The 16684-nt window shown below is 35.3% G+C and overlaps 1 protein-coding gene across 1 annotated transcript in view; it reads left to right on the top strand.

Moving 5' to 3' along the window:
* Positions 1-16684, top strand: part of LOC140148701 (plexin-A1-like) — a 124515-nt gene that overhangs the window by 35340 nt on the left and 72491 nt on the right. Inside the window, exon 5 of the mRNA XM_072170742.1 lies at positions 14777-14889. Coding sequence (XP_072026843.1) covers positions 14777-14889 — 113 coding nt within the window. The remainder of the gene's footprint in view (positions 1-14776; positions 14890-16684) is intronic.

The raw sequence follows: 16684 nt of genomic DNA, 5'->3' as shown, positions 1-16684 counted from the left end.
AAAGTTGACAAATTGGGTAACTTCGGTCAAAAAATTAGTTTTATTTATTAATCAACAAACATTAATTGCAGCTCATGTTTAAACTCATTTATGAATTGAGATTTTCAAAGCGGAAGATTGAAACTGATATCAATGCGCGACGGTATCGGCAAAATGACCACTAAGTTTTTGACCACGTTAAATCGGGCTAAAATGACCTCGTGAAAGTGGTCAAATTAAAACAGTACAACCCCCTTGAAGGGTCAAAACAACCCCAAACGTGGTCAATTCAAAATGACCACGGAAAATATAACCCCGTAGTTTTTAGTGTGTAGTGTGTCTGCATTGTGACAAGTCAATGTGCATACCTAATGACCAGTGGCAGTGGTTTTCCTGAGTTCTGGGTCTTCTGCCCAAAGCATGGATGGTCCACAGTTCAGGATAATAATAAGGCTATAGGGATCCATTCATGGATGGCACAGAGTTCTTCTTTTATACCCACAATATATCGCCCAAGGAAAATAATGTTATCAAACTCCAATTGAACTGCATGTATTCCGGTTTTTGATTATAATGGCTATGTAATAAAAGCAGACTTGTTTGTTGGCAGCTTGCAGCATTTAGTAGCTGACTTGAAAGTATTTAATAATAGGTTAGGTAATAAGGTGTTAAAATTGCAGCTGATACGAGGAGGCAAGAAAACGATTATCACATTATGCGCTCAATTTTGGAAGCTAAAATGTGCGCTGCAATTTCTTGCTCCATTTGCCTTGTCTCCTTCTCACGCATCTCTTATTTATGTGGAAAATGCAAGTTGGCAGTATGTGAAACAAATATTTTGTAGATGAGCTCTAAAGAAAATGTTTGAAGATATAGACTTACTGAGCTGGTTTGTATTGATGTTTTACCTGACAATACAAGTGGTTTTATTGAAGCTACTTTGAGTTTAAATTTGATACAGAGGAAAATGTAGTAGCATCGCTGAAGGCTTGAAAGCTGTTTATCGATGGGGTAGGGTCAAATAATATCCCCTCAATCAAAGAGCTTAGACATGTGTTTTGGCTTTCTCTTGCATTTTTTGTGATCTTATTACTCATTTAGTTGATGGCCGGAGATTTTCCGTCAATGCGTGAAGACGTTGACTGATGGAAGAACCCTGCCAATCATTTAATTATTATTATAATGATCATTATCAAAAAGAGGAGTGAAGTGATTTTTCCTACAAGTTTAAATAAACCGCTTGATGCACACATTTCGGTGTTGGAGCCAAGTGTTATACAACCTTAAACGACATCAAGTTATGTCTGGAAAACAAAACTCTACATACACATTTTCAATATTTCAATATATACATTGTGTACTTCCTCTTGTTTGATAACAATGATCAATTGACCATTTATTGATTCCTAAATGTATGCTATGCTAAATTTGTTATATTTTGACCAAAAACATGCATTTCCTAACAATGCATAAAGTGAGAAAACCACATGTATGATGTAGTTGATAGATGTGGGCTACCAAAAACTGACTGTCCACCAAAAGCTGTGAACAGGTTGTCGTCCAATAACATCTTTCTTAAATATCGTCAAATTATTATCACAACCTAAGACCATATGTTTGATTTTGATGTAAGCTTCTAATAAATATATCGCATGATGCAGTTCACTGGTGCATGCATAACTATTTATACTACGTGTAATATAATTATCTAGGTATCAAATATCATAAGCCGAAAGCGATCACACTAATTTGTACAGCTCTTATGTGTAAAGGATACAGGTTGAAAATTCTGCCCAAAGGTGCAGTAGTGATAGTCGGTTGTTTTGAGATAAGTTTACACATGCAGACAGATATGTAGCTGCAGAATTCAACAAGCTGTCTTTGTGACAAGGACTGTGTGAAGATGAACACAGTTTGGGCATATAGAGTTGCTAGGGTGGGGCTAAGTCAACAGAACTACCTGCATGGAACTTGGCTTGGAGGTATTAGCAAGAAGCAAAGAAGTGTTTTCGTCTTACACATAGAATCTATGCAAGGAATGATCAGAGTGCGAAATGCATATTTTTTCAAAATGTGTGTTCAGGTGTGTTTATGTGAGTGGGTTTTAATGATGGCTTTTGGTAGTTCAATTTTTCTGTTGATGAGTACAGTGTCAATGTATCTAAGAAGTATTCATGTGTATCTTAGCTCCGCATCATCTGTTGAAAATTCTGGACACAAGTGAGTAGGTTTTACTTGGTCAGGTAAAAAGGAGCTAAATATACATGTAGATAGTAAGGCATGAAATAGAGTAAGGCATGTGTGTACTATTTGCCGATATGCCTCAAAATACTTGTCACAAAAATGTTACAGAACTGTGTGGTGCTGTTTCAAGAGGTACTCGTATCAGAAATGCAGTGGAATAATTATCTTTAAGAAAGATATCTAGCAATTTTACACCCCATTTTGAAAGCTGCGTCACAGGAAATGAGTGTAGACATTTCACATTGGTAATGGTGCAAGAGATATTTGAGGACACACGGATAGGCCTATGTCTAGAAATAGTTGTTAGGAGGATGGCATCCATATAATTATGTATTTACAACTTTTCTTCTACATAATGTATTCACCTGCGTCTTCTGACTTCTGAGTGAGTGAATTAGTGTGCATGCATATGCATAGATGTTCTACCTACCTTTTATCCACCTGTCTCCATGAAATCTTTGCAACAAGTAGGTCCCAGTTTACGTGAGAACAATCAAGCATAAATTAAAACACATTTTACATTTTGTAGTTCATTCCCTTTCCAAAGTCATTCTACAAAGAAAAGGAGCCATTATCATACTTGAAAGGTGAATTTGAGACTCGTATTTACCTCACCCCATTTGCCCCCTTTTATGCATCCCCGCACCCCCTGGGAGTACACACATACTCATTGATGAGGTGTATATCCCGTCTTTCCACTCCATTTCATTCTTAAAGTACAACATTCCATGAGGAAATAGCAGTTTAATTCATGAAATACAAGCCAACCTATAGAGGTACCAGAGTGCACTTCATCCTGATTCTTATTTGCATTATATCACTGCTCTTTTTGGTTGTAGGAGGAGGTGAAAGCTCTGATTATTCACTCTTATGACTAGGATTTCTTAGCACTTCCTGATGGTGCCAAAGAGAAGATGTATTTCATCATCAGTTTTATTCCCAGCATCTCAGGGGTCATCAGATAAAAATAGCCAGTAACGCCACATGGCGATAATTCATCGCGACTTGCACACACATCCGTGTTACTCTATTTAACACATTGCGTTAGTGATGTAGTGATGTTCGGTGCATTATTCACAAGTTTCATTCAAAATTTATTTTCAATATTTCCTGACTGATACCTTGATTTGTGTTCTAAAGTTAATCAATAGAATGACAAATTATAGTTTTCAATCAAACACTGATTGTTTTAGTCAGCAGAAGCAGCATTCCTTTCAGTGTGAAGTGCATGTTATAAAATTTTGATACATTATCACACTATCCGATCAACTTTCAGTACCCTAAAACACCCATACTATAGTAAGTGAAGATATGTTTCAGATTCAACATGATCTTCGTTAAGATGTGACATTAAACTAAAATTCTTTCTAGAGTTACCATAATTATGTCAGAAATACGGATGACAGCTTGCCATGCGCACACCCTGTATAAGACAGGTGACAGTTTGGAGTCTTCATCATTGTCACATTTCACAACCTTCCGGAGAGGCATCTGCGATGACAACAAAAATAGATTGCACAAGATAGCCTTTCAGATTCTTGACACAATTTCAGTATTTGTACAAGATAGTTGAAATTGTGTCAAATTCGATTTTCTCGTATTTTCAATAATACCCCTTGCCAAATGGGAGTGCTGAGTGTTACAGCCCTAATGCAATAGTGCAATTGTTTGTGGGATTTTTGGAGGATTTGAGTTGGTTGTTTGTTAATGTTTAAATGTCACGGTGTGTGAGTTCTATTCCTTGTTCCCGAGGATTAAAAAATTACAAATCGGAAAGGTAGCGATTCCACAAAGCCAGGAGGAAAGTTCAACACTTTCGGCTTCTTTGAAACATGATGAGTTTTTAGGTATAGAAGCGATTCTAAATGGGGATTTGTCAGCAATTTGCCTAGCCCTCAATCCTTCTTTATTAATAAACAAGCGTTCAAATTTCTTGTTTTTTCCAGAGGACAGACCTGTGTTTATTAACTCTTGGCGAAATAAGGGTGATTCTGTCTGGAAATAATTGATATTGTCATTTAATAATGAAGGGTAGTATTTCTGGGGGAGTTCATGTATATTCAGATCCATATGTGTTTGTGTGTAGGTGATGGGGCACAATGATGGGGTGAAAAGGGGTGTGTGTGTGCATGTGTGATTATTGAAGCATGGAATAATGTCATCATGTTACTGTCAGCTTACTTTTTTTGCAGAACCAGAATTTAATAGTTTGAACCTTTTGCTGAACCAAAACTAGACTTGTTTGTACTCAATTTAATGCATTCCTTTGTCATTTTAAATATGATTTACAAAATTTAGTATTTTGAAATTTTATTAAAAATATTTACCAGTGAAGTCTGTATTAACCCCCTGAGCACATCCTGCCAATCTAACATTGCCTCTGATTGGTCAATAACATGATATCTTCATTTTAATTACCAATCAGAATGGAGCTTTGAAAATAATTCACCCCATTTTTTCATTGCATGATGAAATTATTTTAACAATGTTGCTGATTGGTCCAATTGATAATGAAAACTTGTTTTTGACCAATCGGCAGGTAGTTCTCATGGGGTTAAGAATCTTATCCATGTAGTGAAATGATTTGATGTGAAGAATCAATTAGGTGAGCGTGATTGGTGAGTAATTGAATTGAGAATTGGTACTATGGGTGATAGGTTGCAATCTTCAGGAGCATCATTATTTCATGTTCTGGGTCTGTGTATGGCAGTTGCGGAGATAGGATACAAGGAACAGTCTTTTTGTTTTTGATTCTTTTGTAATATAGATAATATAGACATAATTATATAGACATGAAATTATAGGGAAAGAAATAGACATTCTACAACTTTTTCTATAAAGTGCTTGCTTTTTCTAAAGTGCCTTGTAAAAGTTGTTGATATTTAGATTTATTTGTGATAGTTTTCTATATGGAATCTCATCAGTAGTCTCGTCATGCCATCTGTCTATGAAGGTACCGATATTCTCATAGAAAATTTTTCGATAACTATATTCAGTCTGAAAGCTTTTATAATTAAGTATTCTTAATATTGTTACCATATGGTGTGATTATATTTCCATTCGTAACCCATTTCATCCTATTATCATCTCTAAAATAGAGAAACCAAGAAAAAGTATAAAGAATGTTCTCAAATTTATGCTCAAAATACGAAATTCCACATATTCATAACAACTTTTCTATTCTTCAAATCAATTTTGATTATGGCATCCTTAGTTAAGTAAGTGTACTATAATTCTTTGACGCCAGCATTACCAGCTTCATCTTAGAAACGGTGTCTCCATGTTTGCATCAAAGCTATTTATTACATTGATCATTTCTATTTCCTTCCGAACATAGCCAAGAAGTACTTCACAAAGTGTTCCCCCATCAATCGCCTTCATTTTCTATCAAATACACCTTCAGCTCCGTACGCATCTTAAACCATGAAATTCAAGCGTTTCATGCATGTCTGTAGTTTAACATTTTAATACAAGAACATATCAAACACTTAATTTCAAAACTAAGTAAAGTCTATATTTACCAGGCAAAAATCAATAATTGCCTCTTAGGGCAAAATTTCCCTTCAATTTTGGTGTTAGTGAGCGTACACCGCTTTATTCTTGAAGTGTTTTTCTTCCCTAAAAGCATTGTGGAGTTCAATCTAATACAAGTCTAGCAGTCTGAAATTCACTACTGTGTGTTTCAAAAGCTACTGTATTTACGCAAGGCATTCCTAATGCTATCTAAAAGCCAGATAATTTTCTTAGCTTTGGGTGTCCCTATGGCTAGGGTATTGAAGTTTGCAATACATACTGTTTTCTCTCCAAAGATGGCCCTTTCTTGTTTTCAAAAAAACATTAAAAGGTCACAGATGAATTGCTTCCCCCATCATTTTTTACCCTCAGATACTAGGTTTTAAAATTTAAAGAGAAAATGTCTAGATGCTGTTATCCAACTTCAATGTTGTTTTCATAACTCCGTGCCTGACTTGACTGGAATGTGGACGATTATTTCACTTCCGTTCAAAAAAATGGGAATTTATTCAGTTAATGAATACTCAAAGTAGTATAGCATAAGCAATCTTATTATTTTTACCCGTCGGCCAAGGATTAAGTACTCATGAAAGATTTTATGCAGATTTAACATTGTCTTCTATGGAACCGAGTAAATTCTCAAATATACGAGAAAGCAGGTTTGTTCAAAACCATGTTTTTATGAAGTATTAACATGGGTGTTATTTTTCTAAGATATCTTGAGGCCAAATGAATGGCTGGCATCACAAAGTGTTTTTGGTATCACAAAAGTAGAGGAATGAATAAAACACTAACAAATTCATCATTGGCATTAGCAGCGGAGATCATCATAGTAGAGAGCTTTGCCGATAATTTGAGGCTAGAGGTGGTTCAACTACCTAGTGGCTAATTATTAATCTAACAAAACCAATGCAGGATAATAATGTAATGCTATTACAATAACAGTCCTCGGCATTTATATCAGAACAATGAATTTGAATTGAAGCGAGTTGGGGTACCATTTTAATCCCTGTTTGATACAAGTAAATGTAAACATACATGTAGGAAATATTTGAAAGAAAGCACAATGTGATCAACTAAAGCACAATTATTTGCAATATTTTTCAGAAAGTAAAATTTATCATTAGTATTTAATAAAATTCATGTGACAGCAAATTTCAATTTGGATCGGATGCAAGGGTAACAAATTATTTGCATGTCTTTATCCCTTAGCGGATATTAGGATAAAACCCAAAATATTGTTTTATAATGTATTCCGCGTTTAAAAAGTCCCTTAAATCCTACTCCTGAGGGCATGAAACCTAAGAACCTAAGTGATTCCCGAAGGAAATTTCCCAGAAGCTCTATCCCTCAGGGCATAAGGACACATTTGTATTAGTATTACACACTTCATTAGAGGCAAGTGAAAAATGCCTTAATCTCTGGATTGTTTTCAAAGTGTAAGGTAAGCTTGCAGGACATGTGTATCTTTGATCTTTTCCATTCATTCATCTACCAATGATATTGGGTTGTGGCCGGGGTCCTTTTCACACTCAAATCTGACCTGTGCTTTTCACACACAAATGTGACCTGTGTTAACCAAAATCATGACCTGAATAAGTCCAAAAAGTCCATGGCCATTTATTGGTGAATGAAAGGGCAAAGCAAAGACAAACAAGGCTGAACAAAATTACTTCACAGATATATGCCGTATAGTCTCCATACAGCAGAATATCTTGATCGCAGAAATATATCTCATAAGAATATTAAGAGGCAAAATGTTGATATGAGAAACAGGAGCGGTTTTGGTACTCAATCATTTCTGACACAAATGTATTTGGGGAAATCCTGGATGTTTTTCCAGCCCGCTACCTATATGAGTATGATGTAGTGAATGATTTTGGCTTATGTGTGTGTACCAGGTGACTGGAGGCAAGCACAGAAGTCACACTTGGTGCACAGTTGATTGGTAATACAATACAGTTGCACTTTGTGTACAGTGATCCTTGCCTTCTGTCATATAACCTTTTACATGCACTTGCCAAGACTGGTACCAAACCAATATGTTTATTGGTTGCTAGGGATTGATGTGAAATATCAGTTTTGATTATTTAATGAACACAAAAGATAAAGTAAAACTAACATTGTATTTTTGTTGGCGAACATAAATGATCAAAAAATTGGACCAATCTTTTGGAAGCTTTTGGAGTTAAACAGTGAAGTTGATTTTCTTTAGGATACTGAGGAAAGAGATTCTGGCTGATATCCACATGCAACTGCAATGACATCTGCCAAGTTTCTGAAGGGGTTGGGTCAGCTCAAAGTGACAAGCATCAGTTTAATGGCGGTGTTGTCAAATTTGGGCAATATTTTATACTGCTAAAGGAACATTTCCTGATAATAGACCTACATTTTTTTGTATAACTTAAAGGCACTATTACTTTCTATTTCAAAAAAATATTTGAGTAAAACGCAATACTTGATCAACACGTTTGTGATGCATGTTGTATTACTAATCGATTAAAATTTTATCAAAACAAATCTCCTGTGTTTATTTGTTATTGTGCAGGATGCATAACCCCAATACCTACTTTATAAAACAAATAGAACTAAACTAAAACTAAAAACATCGAAACTGATCAAAACAGTTCTACTTGTCTCAAAACTGTTCTAATGCACAGCACTTGCATGTTCTCTGACAGGAAAAATAAATATTTTAGTGCAGAATTTGAGAATAACAAATCATGAAATGGTTACATCTTTGGTCTAGAAAAACACTTCATGCTGTTAATGTCTGAGTTATTTACACTAGTGTCTGCATGGCAAATAAGATATATTTGATCTGGGACTTCGAAATAATATGAAATTAAATCAAATAATGCCTCCGATTCAAGATTTATGTTACAACTTTTTGCTCACATTCTAGTTAATAAAACTATTTTCATGTTTTATTGTAGATGACAAAGTTGTCTATTTATAGTCAAAGGTGTGTAGAGTTGGGAAATGCAGTAGTACAGAATTTCAACTGAAGACCTTGCTTTCGATTTGAAAAACAAAATTGAGACTTTTCGCCCACATAGTCTTGGAAAACATTTTCATGTTTTAATATTTGTAAATAGATACGACTGCATGTTGACAGTGGTACAGAGGTGAAAAGTTCCTGTAACTCTACTGATTCCTTCATCGATATTACTGAAATTTGAGAAGTTTTTCCTTTATACTAAGAATTGTTTGCGGTGGGATTGAGTTTTAAGGAAACATGTTTGAGAGGGCAGTACACTCTGGAGAATTATGAAGTCTCTGACTGACAACCACATAGTACATTGGAACGGGTCTGTGGTTGAAAAGGAACCCATGCCAATCAATATCAGCAGTGATTGTTGCTGGGGTGGAGGATTGACGTTGTAGGTCATCAGGGGTGTAGCTGGAGGCAGATTGCTCATGCAAAAATATTTGCAGATAAAATGGGATGTTAAAGGTGAACATATTATTGTAAATGAGCCCTTTTCAGCCAAATATATTCTGACAGGGAGTTAGGGCCAATTAGAACAAACTTTTGCTTCCTTGGATTATATTTGCACTCGTATAAGTGTGCTGAATAGACTCAAATAAACAGGAAAAACGTTTGTTTAATTTTTATGGTTAATTGATTAATCTATTATCAATCAATAAACCGTACAAGACACCCTCAGATGACCTGACAGAGGTCGGGTCATCCTCGGTAGATAACATCAACCCCGGGCATCAACCCCTGTCTCATTGTAACTGCTATCTTTTTAGAAGTGGAAAAGTTTTTAATCATTGCAAGTTTAAAATAAAACATAGGCCTACAGATATCCTTTTATTTGATGCATGTCTTCATTTATGAAATTGTTACATTTCTAAATTAGCTCTAACTTGAACTGCGGATGATAATTTACACTTTGTAGTATCGGCCACTTGAAAAGGTGTTATGATTTATGATTGCAAATTAGCCTTAAGCCACTGGTTCTTAACTGTGTTGAAATTGCGCATGGGTCATTTGGTGCATTACTGTGATTGATCAGTGCCTGCAACCAATATTCAGTAGTATGCAATGAAGAGGCCCTTCTTTACAATAAATGCGGTTAATAAGAGGGTACTAAATGTCACATTACATGAATGATGTATTTTATGTTTTACTGATCAAAATGATCTGAAAGACTAAAATGCGCTTAGTGACAATCCATACTCCCATATCTGTCTTCAAGATTTGGTGAGCATTTATCTGAATATGCCCCTTGGGTTGGACCTGAAGGCATGCATTGTCACTAGGATCCACAACATGCTCATCTATAAGGACAAAGTTCTTTAACCCCAATACATTTGTACATTCACTGAATGACCTTTGAAAATGTGGCTACAAAAACTCATACTCTGCAACTTGAGGTCAAATTTTGCGCTGTGATTGTTTAATTGAGGTTGTTGAACTATGCCATTGGGATGAGGCTATTGTGGTCCATAGTGTGTGTACTTGGCATTGGCTTATATTCCACATTATTTAAAGTATTGTGAATCCTTATGCATGAGTTGAGATGCAGTGTAATAATTGAGCAATAATGGAGGATTTTCATCCCAATTTGGTTGCGTTATCTCCCATTGGATACTTCACAGACCTGGATGAAGGTATGCTTTGCATGGTATGAAGTCTTACTGCAAAAGGTATAGACATCTTGCACAACTCTTGATCGCATCTCTATACTAATGTCTGTGGTTTAACATTTTCTAACCCCAACAAACAGTAGCACCTCATCAACTCAGACCAGCTGCAAAATTAGCTCAATGAGGAACCTATACTCAGTCATTTAAACTGCAATTGACATTAGTGATAAAGCCAAGATATGTCAGCCTGCTATGTCTGAGGAGAAGATGAGAACCCATGTTCATGTTCGTTTTCTGTCATCATTAACCTATAGGCCAACTGTGTAGACATATCATACTATGTAATATCATGTGCAGTTGATGTAGGCAGGATACCTGGTGCGTAGTCTATGGTAAAGACTTGGGCGAGCTCAAAAGCTTGATGATGAAGAGTGAATGAGCACCCGGGATGGGCACATAGTGGGTAAAATATATGAACCAGGATGCAGTACTAACTTTCTGAGACTAGAGGGTTGGGCTGCCGCAATTTATTGTTTTATCATAATTATCGAAGGTATGGTGATACAAAAGCGATACTAGCTCTGATCGTTGAAGGTTGCGTCTCTCCACCAAGGTGTATAAATGGCTACCAGCATAAGTGCGTACAACACAAAGACTCGTTGCGTGAGGATGGCAAACCCTCCCCAACAAGTTAATTCTGGGGAGTCTGACCTAAACGCCAAGGAAAATGAGATGAGCACTTCAGCCTATACTGTGAGCATTTGTTGCAGTACAACCTTTACCTTTACCTTCAATAGATTAGTTTGAAAATCCATGAAATTGCTGTTTTTATTCTCTTACACAAATCCTACCAAATCAGGATTTCTCCAAGTTTACCCGTCTGTGATGGAGGTTGTCTAAATTAGATTATACTTGAATAGATCTTGTGCAAGACATTGATCTATGTGAACGCAGCTGGAATAGATCGCTGTGTGTAGCATCTAATGTTGGAAAGCCATAGGTGTTCTGTGATTTGTAATTGCCATGAAAATAAGCTATGTAAACTAGGCTTTTATTATGCTAAATGTTTAATAGGTTCTTCTTCACGTGGGTTTATGATCAATCAATTACTTAATGAGCATGTAGTAAATGAAGAGAACCGAAACGAATAATGTTTGCTCAGGCGGCATCGAGTAAAGAAAGATAGTGAATTTCATTGATGAACACTTCTATAAATAACAAGGAGCTGGATGGATTTGTATGCATGATGAATGTGTGTTGATAGGGAATTGTTGTCAAGTCAACATGCAAGTGTTCAAGTAGGAGATAGGGAAGTTTATTCATCATGTGCTTCTATAACAGTAGCTAAAGGGACACTAAGAATACGGGAATTTGTTTGGAAAATATGCCCTTGTAGGCCTGGAAAAACAGGCAATTCGGCAATCCTGTTGCTTGGAAATTTGGTAATTTGGAGGGAAATTTTGCTTTTCTAGATAAAGAAATACATAAGAAATGGTGGGAAATACTGCTAAGTTGGAGGGAAATTTATCTCTCTTACCGGGAAATAAACATATTTTCTAGGCCTGCGTGACTTGTAGGGCAACTCATGATAACAAAATTTGCATGAGGAATGTATGAAATCAAAGATGTAGATTACCACAAGTAATAACATGAACCATTAAAGTTATTATTATTTTTAAAGTGTGCTCAGCAGAAAACAAACGTGAATTTGATACCACACATTATTTCAGTCCTTACCCCCAAATAGCATATTCTTGGTTCTATTATTAGAGGTTCTGCTTGAAATACTTTGCTAACTGCCTAGGTAAAGTGAAGTACCTACGAGATGTGTTGCATGTCATTAATGATGTACGTGTTCCTAGGCTACAGGTTCTTACCCAATAGTTGTTAATGATGCATGAATGATAATGATACAGTATACATTAATAATGATTTTGTCAGATTAGGAAGAAAACAACTGGAGCACAATGTTGACTTCAAACAGTCGCATGAACCCCTAATGTTTGGGCTTGATGTTTTAAAGAGTATTTATTTTTCACAGTTTTATCTTGTTATAAGGTTGACAATTTTAAGATTAGAATGATGTTTGGGAATCTACTTTATCAACTAGTCCTGAAAGTTCCATTTATGTAATTTGTATTATGCATAACCAGCATCATCAAAGAGCACAATAACTTGATAATGTGAAAAATGTTAAATTGAAACTAAAATAACGAATTTCAATCTTATGCTGCATATCCACCTGTTAAACACCTTATAATTGTTGTTAGGTTGCTATCTACTGAAGATAGTAAATAAGGATGTTAATGGCAGTGCATTTAATATTTGATGTCAGTTTAATGAGATACCCTTTTGGTGTAATATGGTTCTTGTTAAGCAGTGTTCCACATGAACACTGTTGTAATCTTCCAATACCTGGATAGTTTATTGGTTGCACTTGAATGCCAAACAAGTATTTCATTTTAGATATGAGGTACCCATGCATTAGGTACTTAGTTTTATGGCAATCTTTTAAAGTGTTTCACACGAACATTTAGTGTCTGGGCAGTGAATTGGTTGCAATGAATCTGTAGTGGTATAGCCAAGGGGAGTAGCTACCCTCCTGTGGAAGAACCTTGTTCCCCTCTTGCCTCTATGGGATGCTGGTTACCATGGTATTTTTATGATAATTTCTGACCATTTATGCCAAAGGTTGCCTCCTTGAAAGTAACCTTTCCCCATGCATTTGAATGCCAAAGAAATGTGGAAGGTTTAATATCTATACCAACTAGAAAGGAATGGTGCGGTTGCCTTTTGATATTTTATTGTGATGATTTAAAAAGTTCCACTTGGACAGGATTGAAATCTTTTAATCCTGGACAGTATATTGGATACACTTGAATGATACTTGGACAGTATATTGGATACACTTGAATGAGACAATTACTTCTTAATACTGCAAAGGATGAATTGTTAGCATACATTAAATTTCACGAGGTATACAGATTCACTCATTTTTCATGCTTGCAAATATTTCTTTTTACTAAAGGCCCATATAAATTTCTTTTCAAATTGTGAAAAATATGTGCTGCAAAAATACTGTGCTCTACAATATTATGAGATGTTGTGTTTATGATAAGATTCGGAAGTTTGTGGTTTATAAAATGTTTGTTTACGGCTTGTAAAATGGTTAACTATTAATTACATGTCTATAAGACAAGTCATAAATTGTGTGTATAAAAATATTTTGATGCTGTCATGGTAACTAAATAATGCAAATAGAGAGAGAAATTAATTTCATGTTGTTAGAGGTGATTGGTTCTTTTGAACCTTTTGTGTTAGAAAGTGACTTGAATATGCAGGGGCATTATATCACATATATCCCATGTTGCATGTTATCGTTAGAATCCAGACATTTATTTCAAGACATTTTAGGAATTATTGCTCTCAATATTTACTGATTCAAACTTGACTGATTAATAGCGCCTTTTAGATGTGGGCTATTCCAGCTGAAATGCATTCACCCCTTTATATGGAAGATACGACCTTAATCTTCTGAGTTCGGCTGACTCCATTTGAAATCTATATATATGCGCCCTGTGTGGGAGATTAAAGTTATTTTACAAGGTGTATGGATTTCAACCGGAATAGCCATATGTGAGTGGGTGAAGCATGGAATGGGCTATTCCAGAAAATAGACACCCCCCTATAGAGGAATAAATTGTCGATAAAAGAAATTTCTTGATTTCAGGATGGCTTCCTGAAAACGACTAGAATTCCAATTGCCAATACTACTGGAAAAAGCTTGGAAATGTAATAAAATATATAAAAAGTCAAGGAATTGTCCGAAATGAGCCCCTTAAATTTAAGATTTTCGATTTTGAACTATCTTTGATGGATTTTTTGAATTTAGACACTTTGAAAGTTTGGATTTCCAACAATCATGACTGGACAAAAAGTCCGGAAATTCGAACTCCTCTATAGGGGGTGAGGATCTATTTTCTGGAATAGCCAATATAGTCCCTGTCTAGCTTGAGTCTTATATATTCGTTTTCACAACCATTAATGCATATTTGCGTATCCATAAGCGTCAACATTCGTTACAAATTTTAATATATTCTATTTCAGTTGATCAAATAAATCCAGCTTAAAGCTACTACTTTAGGGAACTTTGATTAAGTTATAAATTTTAATTAGATAAATTTGTTATATTGAAATACCAGAATAGAAATTCCATATGAAAAAAAAAAAAATCTTGATATTGGTGCATGTTTTCTTGATATGGCAAAGAAATCTCAGGAGTGAGAAAAGTAATAATGTGATAGTGTAATTTCATTTATTTAGAAGTGTTCTTTTGGGAATATGATTCTGAAATTATGTTATTGTGTTTCTACAAATGGATAAGGTTTCTGAGACATTTATATAATTAAATTTGTATTTTATTTTGTTTGATATTTTGCAGATAACGAAGGTGCCAGTGGAAGAATGCGAGAAATACACCAACTGTGAGGATTGTACGCAAGTAGGGAATGGTGTGGGAGATCCATACTGTGGTTGGTGCTCCTTGGTAAAAAGGTAAATCTATTTATATTGTTAAATTCTATGGTGGATACATATTATTTAAAGGTTGAATCCAACATAATAACTTTGTTCTGGATAAATTTGTGATGTTTAAGATTTTGTATTGATGATAAGAAAACTGGAATTAGTGAAGACGGCCAAAAATACCATCATCACCATTCACTCTTTCAGGTTAGTTTCAAGATTGGACGGAAAATTGATCATTTCCCTTTCAAACCGATGTTATGAATGCTATAAAAACAAGGGCGTTTGGAATGAAATGCAGATACCTCACATAAAAAAGGGTATGCAGAGAAAGGGTCAGTTTCTACTGTTGCCTTTACTTCCATCCGAAGATGCCAATGTCCAGGTTTTGCCATCATTGTTTATCATAGCATAAAATAAATAATATATGCATGAACTTCTCTATTGCAAGAAGAGTCAAACCTTCCCATCAAAGGGAGCATAATTATTTCAACCCTTATACATGTACTTCAATCAAACCTGCTTCCCTGTGTCTCATCAGGTTCCCTGTAGGTCTCATATACTGTAAAACCACTTAATTTCGCTAGGGATTTAATTTCGCTAATTTCGCTAGAAGCCTTAATTCGCGAAATTAAATACCCGCAAATTGAACAGTTTTACATTGAATTGTACACATAAATTGCTGGATTAGCGAAATTAAATACCCACAAAAATGGTGGTTATTGGCAATTAGCGAAATTAAGTACTAGCGAATTTAAATAGCTTTACAGTAGCCTACTAATTTCATCTTGGGCCAGCCTATACTCTTACATCCCTAGTTTCACATAAACCAGCAATGCATTGCAAGAACCCTAAACTAACATGTCTAATCGTATGTCTAATAAATCTTAACCAATGAAATAAGACATATTGCATGATGCATGGTGCAAACCCTTAGTGAAATCAGCTACTGATCAACCGTGGTACGAGCAGTTCAAAATGTTAACAAGTCAAACGTTCAGCTGAAACTTCACAAAATATTTTGTGGATACTCTGTCAAAATTATTCCACTCATGTTGTAATTCATGCACAGCGTTGAATAAACCATCTGGAAGGCTGGGAATATAACACAACATTATACAATTGCAATATAAAACTGTCGCTAAGGTGTTTTCAGGTCACAATATTAAATTGGGCATGATATAGCAAGCCATGACAGTGATAGGTGAATTATTTTGTGAAACTAGGTGAAACTGGTATGGTTGACTGAGCAAATCCCTGTAAAATACATCAAAAGTTGACTAAAGTACATAGCAAAAAACAATGTGTTAATTTACCGCTTTGATGTTTGATTTTAAAGTAGCATGTAATATCGCCTGGTCAGGTATTGATGTTATTTTGTTTTCAGTTATGGAAATTTAATTTCAAGTTTTTAATCATCATGTAATTTAATTAAAAACATGTATGGATAGCGACATTATGTGTATAGTCGGTTTTGATATTGACAGAGCTACTATATTTCAAGTTGTATTTTATTGACCGGGGGTAGTTGAATTCAATAACCATTCCTAAGTGTCCTCTATCATTTATTGCTTCACTGATGGCACTTGTATATTTCAAGAGGCAATCTAGACTAGTCAAAAGATTGGTTCAATAAAATCTTTGCCTTTCACATTTCATTTCATATCGTATTCCCTATACTAAACATGTAAGCAGAAGGGGTTTCCTCTCCACTGTCGCCGACTGTATACGTAGCCATCAGTGCAAACAGAGACCAGTTCTTGTATCAACGCTTAAGGAAAAGAACATTCCAAGAGCCACTGCCTCAATTTGGGACAAGTTCGGA

This window comes from Amphiura filiformis, chromosome 3, assembly GCF_039555335.1.
Source record: "Amphiura filiformis chromosome 3, Afil_fr2py, whole genome shotgun sequence".
NCBI lineage: Eukaryota > Metazoa > Echinodermata > Ophiuroidea > Amphilepidida > Amphiuridae > Amphiura > Amphiura filiformis.
The sequence above is the reverse complement of the archived record's forward strand: the minus strand, read 5'-3'. Positions and strand labels throughout refer to the sequence as shown.